Below are 16206 nucleotides of genomic sequence, written 5' to 3' on the forward strand. Positions count from 1 at the left end.
CCTTGTCCATTTCATTCTGACTCATTTAAAAGAACCCGGCACAACCTCACAGGTGCAGATTCAGTTCAGTGCTGTATTCATATTTGCTATTTCTGGATGGCTGGTAGAATCCTGTCTGATCTTTAGCTGTGCAGTGGGAGGTGAAGGAGAGAGTCTTGCCCCACTTCGGGAATGGAGAGGGATGGAGAACAGAACGCAGTAGAGCCGCCACGGTGGTGGCAATAGCAATTAGGGAACGATCTCCCGGGGAAAGGTGAATCTTGAGGACAGAAGTTAATCAGGGCTCTGAGTCCAGCAGTCCTGCCCCCTGATGGTAGAGCATCTCCCTCCATTGTCATTCTTGGTGGATCATGGTGGTATTTTATGGAGGAAGCTGGTGAGTTTCTTTATAGATGGTGATAGCACTGAGGCTGTGGCTGCTTTGGAAGAGGAGCCCTGGGGATCTCGCAGGAAAAGTGGAGGGCCTGGGGAACTCCTGCTAAGACCAGTGTCTGTGCACCTATAGATGCTTGGATTTAGGTGTGGGGAGGAAGTATGGCTACTTGCAGAAACACAGTTTCTAGACAGCAAAGTGATTTTGGTCACACTTGGAATGGGAGACAGCTCTTCTTACCTCTAGGTCTGAGAACACTTCCTGGTAGAAAACATCTGTCCAAACCCACTGGGAAGGGGACATGGGACAGAAAAACCAGGCGAGGCTGGCATCAGAGGTCCAAAATGGAGTGAGGAGAACAGATCCATTACAAGGTGGTCAGGTCACGGGTCTTCAGGTAGAGAAGGCTAACTACGTGAGTACTTTAGGCAGAGTAACAGAGGGTAGCAGGCTTTTGATGCACTATGCACAGCTGTCCAGGAGTGGCCACTGGAGTCAGTGGGTCCCCCAAAGGGAAGTATGTCAGCAACATTCACATGCAATGGCATAGTCTTGGGAAGCCAAGCCTGCTGAACAAAGCTGCCCAGTGCTCCTTCAAAGATGACTGTCTCGATATAAAGGTGGGACACAGCTGCCTGGAATTCCACCAGCATTTAAAATAACCCTTTCTAGAAATGCAAATCAAAACCACGATGAGATATCACAACACATCTGTTAGAATGGCTATTACCAAAACAAAAAACAAACAAACAAAAAAACCCCAAGAAATAACAAGTGCTGGCCAGGATGTGGAGAAAAGAGAGCCCTTATGCACAGTTGGTAGGCATGTAAGTTGGTGCAGTCACTATGGAAAACAATATGGAGTTTTCCCAAAACATTATAAATAGAACTACCATATGATCCAGCAATTCCATTTTTGGGTATATATCTGAAGGAAATGAAATCACTATCTTGAAGAGATATCTGCACCCCTCATGTTCACTGCAGTGTTACTTACAATAACCAAGACGTGGGAACAACCTAGGTGTTCACTGACAGATGAATGAATAATGAAAATGTGATATATACATACAGTGGAATATTGTTCAGTCATAAAAAATAAGGAAATCCTGCCATTTGCAAGAACATGGATGAAACTACAGGGCATTAGGCTAAGTGAAATGAGTCAGACAAAGACAAATACCGTATGATCTCGCTAGAGCTAGGATGAAGTGGAGTAAGAGTTGGAAGCAGAAGGCCTAAAAAAGTGTGGGCACATCACCAGCCCTGACTCTGTCTTCTTGGCAAAATCATCAGTTTGGAAGGTTTGGTGAGTTAGGAGCTATGCCAAAAGTCCCTCCCCATCCTGGGCAGAACCTATAGGTATTGGTGGCATTTCATGCTGGGTGGAGTCATTGAGTAGGGGCCTTACTTACTTCTAGAAGAAGGCTCAGATAAACTTGGGCAGCAGAGTGCCCTGCCAAAAGACTCCTCTTTTTCTGGCACAAGCAGAAAGGTGCCCCAAGAGTTCTCTTTCCTTTCCCCAAATGCGGAGCTTAGAATTTCCTGATACAATTGCATCTGAAGGAGAGAGAGTTGGTACCTGGGTGGTCTATGAACTTTCTTGATTGCTTCAGAGACTGTGGTAATGCTAAAGGTTTGGTGGTCATGGTAGGGGAGCCTAGGGGATATTAGCTTCTGGCTGAATCCAGCTCTGTTAACTGCAGTTGGAATTCCTGGCACCTGAGGACACTGTTGGAAAAGAAAGTGGTTGGGAGCATTGGAGATCAAGGCTGCTCAGGAATCAGCTAGCACAGTCCAAAGTGAGGGCAAGCAAAGGAAACAGAAATTTCCATGTTTTCCTGAAACAGAAGAGCTATATATGACAATAGGAGGTAGTTCTGATAGGCAAATCGGAGGTGAGCCTGAAGAAACTCCCTTGAAGCATTGGTACAATGCCATGGACGATGCCTTTATTAAGGGCTGAGAGCCAGTTCCTGAACATGCCTTCAAGGTGGAGAGGGGAGGGGCCTGTTCCTCATCCCTAGCTCCTATCTGACAGAGGGACTGGACTGGACACTGGGGGGTACCTGAGTCCTTGCCCAAGAAGGGGAGCATCAGTCTGAAGGGACACAAGTGGCAGCAGGGTCTGGCTCTAGGCCAAGGGGCTGGCAGGTTGGATGGGGACCAAAGTGGAGTAGGGACTCAGGGAGAATATCAGTTAGACAAACGGGTCACACATGGGGCAGTGCCAGGCCCACAGCAGGGACTAAATCTACTCCAAAGGGAAAAGCAGCAACTAGGCACTGACATAGAAAATATTTCTTCTAGAGTTTTAAGCCCTCAGTGAACAGTGAACAAGTATAGACCAAGTACAGTGTATACAAATATATAGTGAACACGTATTCATTTTTGTTGTTGCTGCCGTTACTGTTTTCCTTAAACAGCACCTTAGAAGTGATAACTGCAACACCTGTGAATGCAGAGGCTCTGTAAATCAGTCCATGGCCCTGAGGGCACACAGAACACCTTCCAAACAGGAATTCTAATCTTTACTCACACCACTCTCAGTCCACATGAATTCATGTTAACTTTTTTTTTTTTTTTTTGTGGTACACGGGCCTCTCACTATTGTGGCCTCTCCCATTGCAGAGCACAGGCTCCGGATGCTCAGGCTCAGCAGCCATGGCTCACGGGCCCAGCCACTCTGCAGCATGTGGGATCTTCCCGGACCGGGGCACGAACCCATGTCCCCTGCATCGGCAGGCGGACTCTCAACCACTGCGCCACCAGGGAAGCCTCCATGTTAACTTTTATGTGAATCTCGTGTCTAGCACTCCCCAACTTCTGGGAGTATCTCTCCTTCCTAAGCCAGAAGATCTCTCTCTCTCATCCACCCGTCCTCGCTCACTGCTTTGTGCTTCCACTGTGTTATGTGCTTCCACTGCCACAGACAGCCTGAAGAGTGTGGCTGTCTTCCTCTGAGTTGCCTTTTCCTTTCTCTTGTCCTAGGAGTCTGATTCCAAGCCTCTCTGCCTAATATAGGTGTCACAGAAGTCCAGAAACCCTTGTGACTTGGTCCAGAGTCTCCAAAGAGAATGGGGGAGAGATGGATAGGCTTAGTGAAGAGATTTCTACAGAGCCATTTTTCCAATTAATGATTAGTTTTTTAAATGAGTTAAAAAAAAGAGCCAAAATTTTAAGTTCACTCTTTACTGTTCTAGTCATATAAATGGCCTCAGGGGGATTCCCTGGCTGTCCAGTGGTTAGGACTCTGTGCTTCCACTGCCGAGGGCCTAGGTTCGATCCCTGGTCAGGGAACTAAGATCCCACTAGCTGAGCAGCAAAAAACAAAACAAAACAAAACTGGCCTCAGGTCTCTGGTGGGGTAATATACACACATAGAGAAATGTGTGCTTGTATATGTATATTTACCCTTATATGTGACCAGTTCTCTGTGGTCAAAGAGCTCATCACCTTTTCCAACCTGGGAGCCTCACTGCTTTGATTCCTGCTGATGTTCCTCCTCCAAAAAGTCTACATTACTAGTCTATAAAGACTCATGATCTATTATTTTCTTTGGTTCTTCATGGAAACTAAAGATAATAGCTGCCTTTTTGCTTAACATACTTGTCTCCTAGTCTCACTGCAGCCCCTATTTGCTTTTGTTTTTTAGCGAATTATGAACATGTAGTCAATAAGTGGGAGACAGAGGTGCTTCTGATTTCTCATATGTGTGGCACAGACAGTCACTTTGGGGACTGCAGTAGATTACAGACAATGCCCCTTCTTTTAGAAAACTATAATCAGAACTATTTTCCCCTAAAAATTGAATGTATGAGCCACTTGCTTTATTCTAATAAAAGTCTCTGGATTGCAACTGTGTTTTGTTGCTGTTGGTATAGATTTAGACCATAATTAAGTGGAAATTTACCTCTGATATATTCATCAATGAGCTTTAAATTAACCTTCAGTTTCCTAGCAGTTGGATCAAAGCCACAAATATTCTCGACTAAGTATTGGTTAACGTACTGTGAACAAAGAACAAAAGTTATGGAATCATCCACAAGTGGAAGTAGAGTGCCCAGTTCATCAGTTTACATAATTCCATTTATATACACTTTAAAACAGGCAAAACCAGTCTATGATGTTAGGATTCTGGTTACCCTGGGGTGAGTGTGTGTGTGTGTGTGTGTGTGTGTGTGTGTGTGTGTGTGTGTGTGTGTGTGAGAGAAGCTGGTGATGCGAGAGGGTACAAAGGAAGGCTTTGGGGATGCCGCTAATGTTCTGTTTCTTGATCTAGGTGCCTGTTACAAATGTTCATTGTGTAAAAACTCTTGCCTTTGTATACTTAGGATTTGTGCAATTATGATTTGTATATCTAAACTTGTGTAGGATATTTTTCAATAAAGTGTACTTAAAAAAAAACTTACCAGTTTACACTGATCCCAATTTCCTAAGTCACTTGATAATTCCAATTCTGGATGAAAGAACAAGATAATCCCTTTTAGAATGTCTTGTACTAGTTTTTTTTTTTTTTTTTTTTTTTTTTTTTTGTGGTACGCGGGCCTCTCACTGTTGTGGCCTCTCCCGTTGCGGAGCACAGGCTCCGGACGCACAGGCTCAGCAGCCATGGCTCACGGGCCCAGCCGCTCCGCGGCATATGGGATCCTCCCAGACCGGGGCACGAACCCGTATCCCCTGCATCGGCAGGCAGACTCTCAACCACTGCGCCACCAGGGAGGCCCTGTACTAGTTTTATGTTGGCTTCCAACTCCTGGGACTGGCTGTCTGGTGATTTTGGCTCTGCCAGAGGCTCATAATCATAGAGCAACAGTGACACAAAGTCCATGGAGGTAAGCAGCCGGAGGCACTGTTGTAGCTCTTTCAGCATGACTCGGAAGAAGAGAATGCCTGCCCGCTGGACTTCTCCCACATTTTCAATTTCTGGAATAATAGAATGACATCCCACATTGTTGTTCAGTACACACACTACTTTTTAATAGGATTCTGAACATAATATAGTAAAACTTTTTTTTTCTTCAGGAAAAAGAAGACCATATCCTATGGTTTTAAACAATCAGTTTCTCTATTCACGAAATCAAAAGGCAAAAATGGAATTACACCTGGTGAAGTTCACAGGAAGAGGCTTTGAGGAAATGTGAAAACATTTTTGGAGTTAGATCTTGGTTTGAATACCTACTTTCCCCCTTATTGGTTCTGCTGTCTCTCTGAGACTCCTTTTCATTTTCTGTGAGAATAGAGCTGATCCCCACTTCCCTGTTGAGCTGTGGGAATTACAGGAGATGGTATATGTAAAAGTGCTTAGCCCCAGGTCTTACACATAGTGGATGCTCAAAAGACACGGTTTTCTTTTCTTTTTTCTTCTTCTCCTACACTGTGTAGTGGCTAGAAACCTTTCAGCTTTACCCCACCAGAGTGTTACTCTACTAATTCTGGTTATTCCATTCCAGGCAGCCAAAGGTTTCCATGCTTCCTTCTTCCCTCCCTTCTGCCAAAACTGATTTTGTGCTAAGGGTAGCCTAGTGGATGTGGAATCATAAGGACCGGGGGCCTGTTCTTGGTCGTGCACTAGCTTGTTATTGGACTTTTATTTTGACGGGCCTTAGCTTCTTTATCTGTAAAATGAGATGGTCCGATGAGTTAGTGCTGTGTAATGTAGTGAAAAGAGCACCCAAACTGGGGTGCAAATCCAGCCTTCACCACTTGTTAACGATGTGATTTGGTGCAAGTTGTTTCTCTGAACTTTACTTTCCTCATCTGTAAAATGAAATAATCACCATTCACCTCATAGAGTTATGATAAGGACTAACTGAAATAACATATTTAAAGTGCTTGACACATGATGTTGACATTTAATATTGGGCTGGCCAAAAGGGTCATTCGGGTTTTTCCATAAGATGTTACAGAAAAACCCAAACGACCTTTTTGGCCAACCCAATAAAATGCTACTTGTATACTGCCTTTATGAGTCCTTCCAGTTCTAAAACCATGACTCTAGCCAAGAAAACGTGATTCCTTACCCTTTGGTATCATTTATAGCCCATACTCATCAGCCCAAGACTGCCAAGAAGGAAATCCTTCCATGTGGAAAGATCTATATATTGCAACAGTTCATTTTAGAAAATGCATCCTGCATTGCATTGTCTGTGATTTCCCCAAAACTTTTTAAATCCATGAATTCAGATGGTCGCCACTTGCACAATACCTAAGATATAGTTTTTCTTTATTTCTCCAGATAATTCACCCAGTATTTCATTGCAGGCAACTTGGATCACCTTCGTCATTTTCTGTAGATCTTTAAATTCTCGATACAACAACATCTTACTCCTGCCAATGTTAACATCGAGAACTCCCAAAGCTTCTCCTGTTCTCTCACGAAGTGGAACTACTATGTGGTTTTCTCCACAGACAGAGGCCAAAACAACTTCTGAACTGTCTGTACACTTAAAGAGGAAATCTCTGAAACCAAAACCAAATAAGCATAAGGATATAAAACAACAGCCTGTTCGTAACATTCCACCCAAACATACTGAATCATCTTCTCTTGTGCCTACTACACTCCAACCGCACCAGCCCTTGTTGCTGTTTCGTCTGCCTGGACCACTCCACCCCTTGAGTTCACGGGGGTCTCAGCTCCTCATAGAGGCGCCCTCCCAGTCCCCACAATCTAAAATAGGTGCACCTGAGTCTCGCTGCACCCTGATACTCTGCCTTATTGTTTTTACTATATACTTATCCTTATCTGAGAGTATTTGTTTTTTGTTTAAATATTGTCCAATAAGTATTGGTTGAATGCCTGAAGGAACAATGAGCGTGTTAGGTCAGGTGCCCTAGAAGCAGAGCCTGGGAAAGGGATGCTCTGTGCAAATGATTTATTGAGGGAGTGCTCTCAGGAGAAACCTGTAAGAGTCTGAGAAAAGCAGGATAGGCAAAGGGGAGGAGCTAAGCAAGAATGTGATTTCAGGTGAACTCTAGCCTCAGTCTGATCCCAAGGGGAGCTCTGGAAGGCAAACTGTGCCCAGACTCTGCTCCACCTTGAGGCAGGGGAGAGGCCTTTTGTCAGTCATTAGAGCTCTAAGCTGCTCGGGTTGTGTGTAGAGAGGGTGCTTACAGAACTCTTAGGCACCTCCTGGTGAGAGGCTCCCATTGCTCAAGGGCGCTCCTCCAGAGAAAGTTACAGTGTGACTCATTAGCAGTAGGACCTGGCCCCTGGCAGAAGGTACATGGGGATCTGGGCAGGGCACCTGCTTCAGTGAGGGACCTGGAGTTTTAATAGAAATGTAGTGGCTCCTTTTTTCTCTAGTGAGGTATCTCTTTTTATCTCTTTCCCTCTTTCCCCATCTACATGATATTGAGTGTATCTTTTTTTTTTTTTTTTTTTTTGGCTGAACTTTGGCACGCGGAACTTCCTTAACCAGGGATCAAACCCCCGCCCCCTGCAGTGGAAGCTCAGAGTCTTAACCACTGGACCATCAGGGAAGTCCTTACATGATACTGAGATGTCATTCCTTTGAGGTATTTGTAAAAATGTTGGTGCTTTGCATAGCCTCAAAAAGCACGTTTAGGGAATTCCCTCGTGGTCCAGTGGTTAGGACTCTGTGCTTCCACTGCAGGGGACAGGGGTTCAATCCCTGGTCGGGGAACTAAGATTCCCATATGCTGCAGGGCATGGCCAAAAGAAAAAAAAAACACGCTTATAGATCATAACATCAATCCTATGATGATAGGGAAGGTTATGTCCTTCTTTTGCTATTCCTACCCCTTGCTGCAGCTGAGCCATCACTTTGTGTCTTTATGATAACCATAGTAATGATGCATCATGCTAAGCTTTCTTGGTCAACAGAGTTCCTCAAAAAGCACCTGCTCTAAGTTACACACAGGAATCCGAGGTTATAAGTCTGGGTGTTACAAGGACTCCTGTAAAACTCTTGACCAGCACAAAGAATAACTATATAGAAAAGAGCTTAAAACTGAATGAATATTCTGGTATGAGGCCAAACCAAAATTGAATTAACATAGATACTTAAATGTCAAATTAGCCTACTAGTCTGAGATAGGTTACCGCCTATTCAACTGTGCTGACCCTCTAAGAAGCAGTGGTCCCTTTTTGCAAAAGATGTATTCTAGTTAAGATCTGTTCTGCATCTGTCCACAGTTTAATAGCCTTTGCGTTCCACAGGTGAGAGGCATTCAAGGTTATCTAGAACTGGGGGCTATTAAAGGTAACATTCATTGCCTCCTCCCCATCTTTGCCCCAGACTGTCTTCTTTAAATAAAAAATACAAGTCCACAGGCTAGCTAACATTAAGAGGATGAGCTCTGATTAAGTGATGGGGGTGTATTTTTCATAACCATGGTGGGTTTTTGTTAATTCCATGTTTACAGGACAATTATAGAAAATAAAATACTAAATTGAAATCTGTTTTAAAAAGGACTTGAGGGGGAAAGGACCCAGGCAGACAAAGGTCTGCAGTAATTTTTCTTTAAAACCCAATCAGAATGAGAGCCAGTGTATATTAATAAGAGGCAGAAGCTGGCAGTCAAACAAAACAGACCATGAGGTATGTCTCATACCTGAAGATGCAAGTCTTCCTAAAGATGATAGGGGGATTCCCGTGGACTTCTGTTAGACCCAGGTGCCCTGTGACCATCATATTTCGTAAAACATAGTCTGAATCCTTGAAAAGAGGCAGAGATATCATTAGAGAGAGGAGTACTTAGACTTCATACTCTCTCTCTTTTTTAAAAAATATTTATTTATTTGTTTTTGGCTGCGTCAGGGTCTTAGTTGTGGTGCATGGGCAGCATGCGGGCTCTTCGTTGTGGCGCGCCGGCTTCTCTCTAGTTGTGGTCCGTGGGGTCAGTAACTGTGGTGCACCAGCTTAGTTGCCCCAAGGCATGTGGGATCTTAGTCCCACGACCAGAGATCAAACCTTTGTCCCCTGCATTGGAAGGCAGATTCTTAACCACTGGACCACCAGGGAAGTCCCCTAGACTTCATACTCTCATTAAGACTTTTGGGGACAAATAAATAGAAAAAAAATTAGGAAAGCTTAGGTAATATAAAATGTTTTTCAAATTATAGGTCAAGGTCAATATAATTTTGAGCCACAATGATGCCAAACACTTGGGCCTCAAAGTTTGGGTCTCAGAATTTTTTTTTCCTATCCTCACTCATTCTATTGGTCATCCCATCCAGTCTCACGGTTTTTGTTTTGTTTTGGGTTGTTTTGGTAAAATATACACAGCATAATATTATCATTTTAACCATTCATAAGTGTGCAATTCAGTGGGATTAAATACATTCACAATGTGTAACCAGTCGAATAGTTTTTTTTTTTTTTTTTTTTGGTACATGGGCCTCTCACTGTTGTGGCCTCTTCCGTTGCAGAGCACAGGCTCCGGATGCACAGGCTCAGCGGCCATGGCTCACGGGCCCAACCGCTCCACGGCATGTGGGATCCTCCTTGACCGGGGCAGGAACCCATGTCCCCTGCATCGGCAGGCGGACTCTCAACCACTGCGCCACCAGGGAAGCCCAGTCGAGTAGTTTTAAATATAATTTATTTACCAGCCTGGATTTCTCCCAAACACTAAGCTCATATATCCAACTGCCTATTCAATATCTCCACTTAGATGTCTAACAGACATTTCAAATTATATTTTAAAAAAACCTTTTTCAATTTATTAGGTAAGAAATTATCTTCTACTTAACTTTGTATTTATTTCATTATGAGAACGATTGAACATTTTTTCCCATGTTTACTGACCATTTGCATGAGGTTTTTTTTTTAAATAAAATTGTCCTTTGCTTATTTTTATTTTGGATTTTCAAAATCTCATTGACTTTTATATAACACTGTTAATCCTTGGTCAGATATGTGGCAATTAATTGTGTTTATAACTTTGATGCAGGAAAGTTTTACATTTTTATGTCATCAATGTATCAACCTCGCTTTAATCATTTCAATCTTTGAAATAGAATCAGCCATCCTTCCTCAGACCATGGCTGTAAATTCCCTCCTATCCTTCATCTTCTTAGCTATTCTCATGCATTTATTCTTCTTCCAGATGAAGATTAAAATCATTTGGCCAATTTAAAAAATCATGCTGGAATTTATCTTGGAATTTTGTTAAACATAAAAATAATTTTGGTAAGAAATTATATTTTTAAAAAGTGGTCTTCTTGTGAAAATAATCATGATATGACTTTTTAATTTTATGAAAAAAATTTATGTCCCTTGGTAAAGTTTGTAGTTTGCTTCAGGTAGGACCTAAGCGTGATGGAGTGAAGTGGGGGGAATGTTCTGGGCAGGATAACAGCATTTTTGAAGTCCCTGAGGTTAAAAAAAAAAAGGTTTCGTGACTTCCCTGGTGGTCCACTGGTTAAGAATCCGCCTTCCAATGCAGGGGTTGGGGGTTTGATCCCTGGTCGGGGAACTAAGATCCCACATGCGGTGGGGGAACTAAACCTGCGCACCACAACTAGAGAGCCCGTGTGCTGCAACTAGAGAGAAGCCGGAAACAAAGAGCCTGCACACCGCAACGAAGACCCAGCACAGCCAAAATAAAAGAAAAAAATTTTAAAAGGTTTCTATTATGTGTGGTGGGATGTGAAACATTAATTGTGGTATTGTATACCACCCTCCTCCCCACTCAAGCAGAAAGTTTGTGCTGCCTAAGAAAAGAAATGGGGAGAGGTGGAAAGCAGAAATCACCTGCTAATCTCTGGCTTTTGTTTTTTCAAAAGCCTACTTGATATAACTTAAGATAGCAAACCAGGCACATGTTAGCTGCTTTTTCCTCTTAAGACCTCAGGAAAGTAAGAGACTGAGGTCTTGGTCTCCTTGCTGGCTGTCAGCTGGGGGCTGCCCTTAGCTCCTAGCAACCTTGGGTCTTTGTACAGCTTCAGAACCAGCAACAGGGTGTCAACTCTCTCACACTGCCATTGCTCTGACTCTTCTTCCATCCTTTCACCTTTCAGGGACCATAGCCAGAAAAGGTTATCTGCTTTAAAGGACACGTATAGTTGATAGGGCCTACCTGGCTAATCCAGAACACTCTCCCTTTCTCAAGGTCCTTAATACTAATCATGTCTGCAAAATTCCTTTTGCCACTAAGGTAACATATTTACAGGTTCCAGGAATTAGGATATGGACGTCTTGGTGGGGGGAAACATTATTTGGTCTAACACAGTTAAATATTTAACAAATTTGGTGCTCCAAAGAAATAGTTAGACATAGGTGCTTTGGGGTGATAAACTAAATAAATAATAATAATAATGATATTTATTATTATTCACAATAAAAGAGATAGCCTGAGTTTCATATCTAAGAGAAATTGAAACTCCTATGTTCCCTCATTTATAGGTATTGTCAAAAGAGCGAGAACTCTTTTTCCTCCATGATTCTGTACCTTACAGAAACATGGGCATGAGGTGAGGTGGGGTGTCTCAGAATCTACTTTATAATTTGTATCAGTCAGGATGTCAGGAGGAAGCAGATGACACACCAGTACTGGCTAATTTGAAGAGAGTTTAATAAAGGGACTATTTATGAAAGCATGGGCAGTATTTAGAATCCCAGGCCTTGTAACAATGGGGAGCTGCTACCACTTTTAGCCTGAAGAGGCAAGGGATGGAAGCAATTACTGGAACTTGGAGAAGACAGGAGAGGGAGAGGGCCACTTGACTAAAGGTACAGTGGCCTTTAGTTGAAGAACACAGCTAACCCACAGCAACCTGGCAGAGGGAGAGCCAAAAACAGAAGGAGACCCTCCCTCTCTTTCTGCCCATCAATCTCCTACTGGTGCCTCTCATTGGACAATCCCAAGCAGAAGCTAAAGGCCAAGGAGTCCATTGATTCAGTCTACTTTCTGAGGTACAGAGCGAGCTGGAGAAGAGAGGAGAGTAGATCTGGAGGGGCTGCATAAAGTAAGGGAGAGGCTTAGTAAGTTACCATAGTTGAATGCTTTAAAAAAAAGGTATCCCTGGGTTTCCCTGGTGGCGCAGTGGTTGAGAGTCTGCCTGCCGATGCAGGGGACATGGGTTTGTGCCCCGGTCCGGGAAGATCCCACATGCCGCGTAGCGGCTGGGCCCGTGAACCATGGCTGCTGAGCCTGCGCGTCCGGAGCCTGTGCTCCGCAACGGGAGAGGCCACAGCAGTGAGAGGCCCGCATATCGCAAAAAAAAAAAAAAAAAAGGTATCCCTACAGCCATCCTCAGCCATTTTTAACATCAAAACCTCACCTAGTATCCCACCTAGGACAAACCCTTGACTACAGGCTTAGACAGGCTGTACTGGGGCTCTACCTGGCTGTGACCCCACCCAGACCCTGGCTGCTGAGTGGTCCTCCTCTCCCCGTTGGGAGATGGTCTCCACCTCCATAAGATGGCCTTGGGTCAGATGCATAGTGACCCTTGTGGTCTTGTCCACAGCATTACAATTCTGAAACTACACGCCCCTTCAGCCACGCTTCTTGCTGACTGCTATAGGTGATGTTAACCTTCTTCATGGGCCCTAGGTGCTGTTTCTCTGAGGGCTCCAACAAAGTGCTTAGACGCTGGCCAAGTGGAATGCTCCCTAGACCCCACACACTACGGCCCCACTGTGCCTGTGGCCTATGGGACCTGGTGGTCTGCCCCCTATACCGAGAGGTTCTCACCACAGCCCACCCAACACACACACACCAGGCAGTCCGCCCCAGTTCAGAAGGCACTTGAAGGCTCCCACCCCCACCCCACCCCAGGAGTAGCACCCACAACTAGGCATTCTCCACCTCCTTGGCCTGGTCACCCCATCAGAGAGCTCTGTGATTCTGCCCTCTTTAGCCAAGGCCTCGTCAGCTTGATCCAGCCACTGAAGGAGGGAAGCGGGGACCTGGAGGGAAGGAAGGAAAAGAAGCCAAAAAGGAAGGGGAGAGGCACCTGTAGGACGGCCAGGTAAAGGACTGAAAGACAATCAAGGTGTTGCCACCACCTGATCAGGCACCGTGCAGAATAGTTTAGCCTTCTTGAAAGGAGGACCCCTTTCCATCCATTCTTATCACATGAAAAATCCTAACATTAACATTAGGTGTAAAGGAGCAAAGCAAACATTCATCAAAAACTCATCACATTATAGATAGGGAGCCTGTTTTTTTCTGTTTTTGATTGGTGTGATATAAGGTGCCCTTCCAAAACAGGGGTGCCTCATCCCTTCCCAGTTCACCCATATGATCCTGGTGGGGTCTGCCAGTTACTGTAAATTTCCCACCCTGGTCAGGAGGCGCATATCTCAGGATAGATCAAAACGAGTTTTCTTTCTTGGGTTTTCCAAATTGGAACAGGAAAGCAAAATTCTTTTTTAGTTACTAAGCATCAGGCTTGACCTGTAGAAAAAAACCTGTCTTTAGCCAGAAGGGCAAAGCCAAAGTGCAGAGGGAAGCAAACGTGAGAACTGGGAAGAAAAATAACATGAGAGCCCAGATGGTCATCCCAGAAGCCAGCCTGACCCCTGCCCTTTCTTCATTTGGTTACCTGAGTTAATCAATCCCCCCCCTTTGCCTAAGGCAGTTTGATGGATTTCTGCCACTCACAACCAAGGATCTTGAGTTGGGGTCATAGCATAATAGCTAACTGAATATGCTTTAAAATACGAGCAAGACAATAGTATCTAGAAACTCTGTTAACCTGGGGAGGTCTAACACTGCCCAGCCTTGCCTACCTTCTCTGGGCTAGGCTCAGTGAAGTATGTAGTGATGGCAGTGATGCTGGATGTGATGCTGTAGAGCCAGCTGATGCCGGAGATCACAATGTGCAGGATATGCTCTCGGCTGTGGACATAGTGATAGGCAGTGCTAAAAACGTTGGCAACTCCCTGTAGAGACAGAACATTTAAATTGCCTTTTCTATTTAAAACACCAAAATAATTAGTAATGCATCAATTGGATTATCTTTTTAATTGATAATCTACTTCCTACAAATTATTCATCAGTTCTCAAAAGGCAGTGTTCCAGATTTTACTATGAAAAAAGGATCACAATGAAATCAAAAGTAAGGAGAGATCTACCATAAGATCAACCTAACTTATTGTGTTTCCTGACAATCATCCAGTGAAATCTGTGATATGTGCTATCAGAAAATAGTGTCAGAAGAACAAGATAAACTTTGAAATGAGAAAAAAAGGTTTAAAAGCCAAGAACTGATGCCAACCTTGGACAGATGGGTAAGAGCTGCCCTGATCTGATGCAATATTAATGTCTGCATCTTTACAAGGTTACTGTCATCAGATCAGCAAGCAGTACAGGTGTGCTGGGTTCCAAGGCCTGCAACACGCTAGAGTACTCCATCTTCTTAGATACATAAAGAGAGCCTGTTCTACAGAGAAGGGACGGGAAGTCCTTAGAACCCACCTGTGGTCTTCTTGTCAAGAAACTCTAGGAACCAAAAATTCTTCAAAAATATCTGCATTTTATATTAGGACCCAAGGCATCTAAGGGTAACCCAGGAGCCTTTACCTCCAAGGGCTAGAGAGTCAATTTGGAATTCACTTTGACATATTCTCTAATAAGACCATATATAGTTCACCTACTGATAACTCCATACTCTTCCATTTTGCTTCTTAATATCTTCATGATTCTTACGTCTGATGAGAATGAACCTTGTTATTAAAAAAGATGTCCAGGGAAAACGATTCTACCACTTTCCTCAGTTGTACATCCAGTAAATGAGAGGAGAAAAATTTAAATAATGGTAAATAAATATCAAGAGCATACAGGGGAACAAATGATAGCAACTTCCTGATTGCTGCTATGTCCCAGTCCATTGCCTCCATAAAGGTTTTCAATCTTCCTTCACTGAAATTTCTATTCATAAAATTAAATTTAAATGCTTGTAGAAATGGTCCAGTTATTTTAGTCTTAAAAGTGTCTCTCCTTTTTGAGATCTAACATGAAAACATGAATACTCGAGAAACATTTAGGCTTTTCCTTCCTTTTTTATCCTCAAAAATTATAACACTGAAATAAGAACTATGGGAAGGCATATCATGTTTAGAACCGCTTGTGGAAAGAGCAAAGGATTTCAAGGTACCACTATTAATAAAACATTAATATGTCCCTTCTAAAAGTTCCTTCCTACTTTTTGGGTTTTAGTTAGTAGTCTAATAGTTGGATTTCAGTTCTATAGCAGAAAATGCTGTTCCTATGATTAATGCAATCAGACACATATTAACAATCTTCCCAGACAGGCTGAGACATAGATGGGCAACTGAGGCTGAGTCCTTCCATGTGTAATGGGGAGCCTCTCCAAAGACTGATACAAGTATGATGACACTACCTATATACATAGCTTCACTCTCATCTGGTTTCAGGTTTCGCTTTTTTAAAAGGATAGAAGGAGAGGCCACCCTACCTTAGATCTTGAAGAATTTTTCTGTGCCTTACCTGATAGAATTTGATCTCATGGGGTAGGAAGATGTTTATTTTCTGGGGATCTCTTAAGGTGTCAACAGCCAAGACCCCAAAGATCCTCCTATATGCATCCTGAAGAGGCAGAGCCAGGAATGACCCATTTCGATTGTTCTTCTTGCGGGAATGGTTCCAGAAGAAGATGTTCCCATGGTTCTGAACTTGGGGGACGTGTACTGGCTTCCCTTCATCCACTACTGTAAAGCTGAGAAATAGGAATATGAGGATGGGAGAGAGGCAACAGGAGGGGGCTTTAGATTAAACCATGCAGGAAACTAGATCTAACCATTCATAATCATTAGGATTATATGTCAGAGAAGTGGACTCAGATAAAATTACCAGTTAGGAGAGTCTGACTTGAGAGAAAGATTTAAAAAATAAGC

General features: G+C 43.4%; 1 protein-coding gene across 1 annotated transcript in view; it reads right to left on the reverse strand.

Moving 5' to 3' along the window:
• EFCAB5 (EF-hand calcium binding domain 5) overlaps positions 1-16206 on the reverse strand; it is a gene marked incomplete at its 3' end in the record, with an annotated part of 120357 nt that overhangs the window by 7119 nt on the left and 97032 nt on the right. Inside the window, 7 exon segments of the mRNA XM_079725460.1 lie at positions 4287-4383; positions 4786-4874; positions 5090-5299; positions 6582-6835; positions 8951-9054; positions 14080-14232; positions 15800-16028. Coding sequence (XP_079581586.1) covers positions 4287-4383; positions 4786-4874; positions 5090-5299; positions 6582-6835; positions 8951-9054; positions 14080-14232; positions 15800-16028 — 1136 coding nt within the window.

The sequence above is a fragment of the Hyperoodon ampullatus genome (genome assembly GCF_949752795.1).
Source record: "Hyperoodon ampullatus genome assembly, chromosome: 19".
Lineage (NCBI taxonomy): Eukaryota > Metazoa > Chordata > Mammalia > Artiodactyla > Ziphiidae > Hyperoodon > Hyperoodon ampullatus.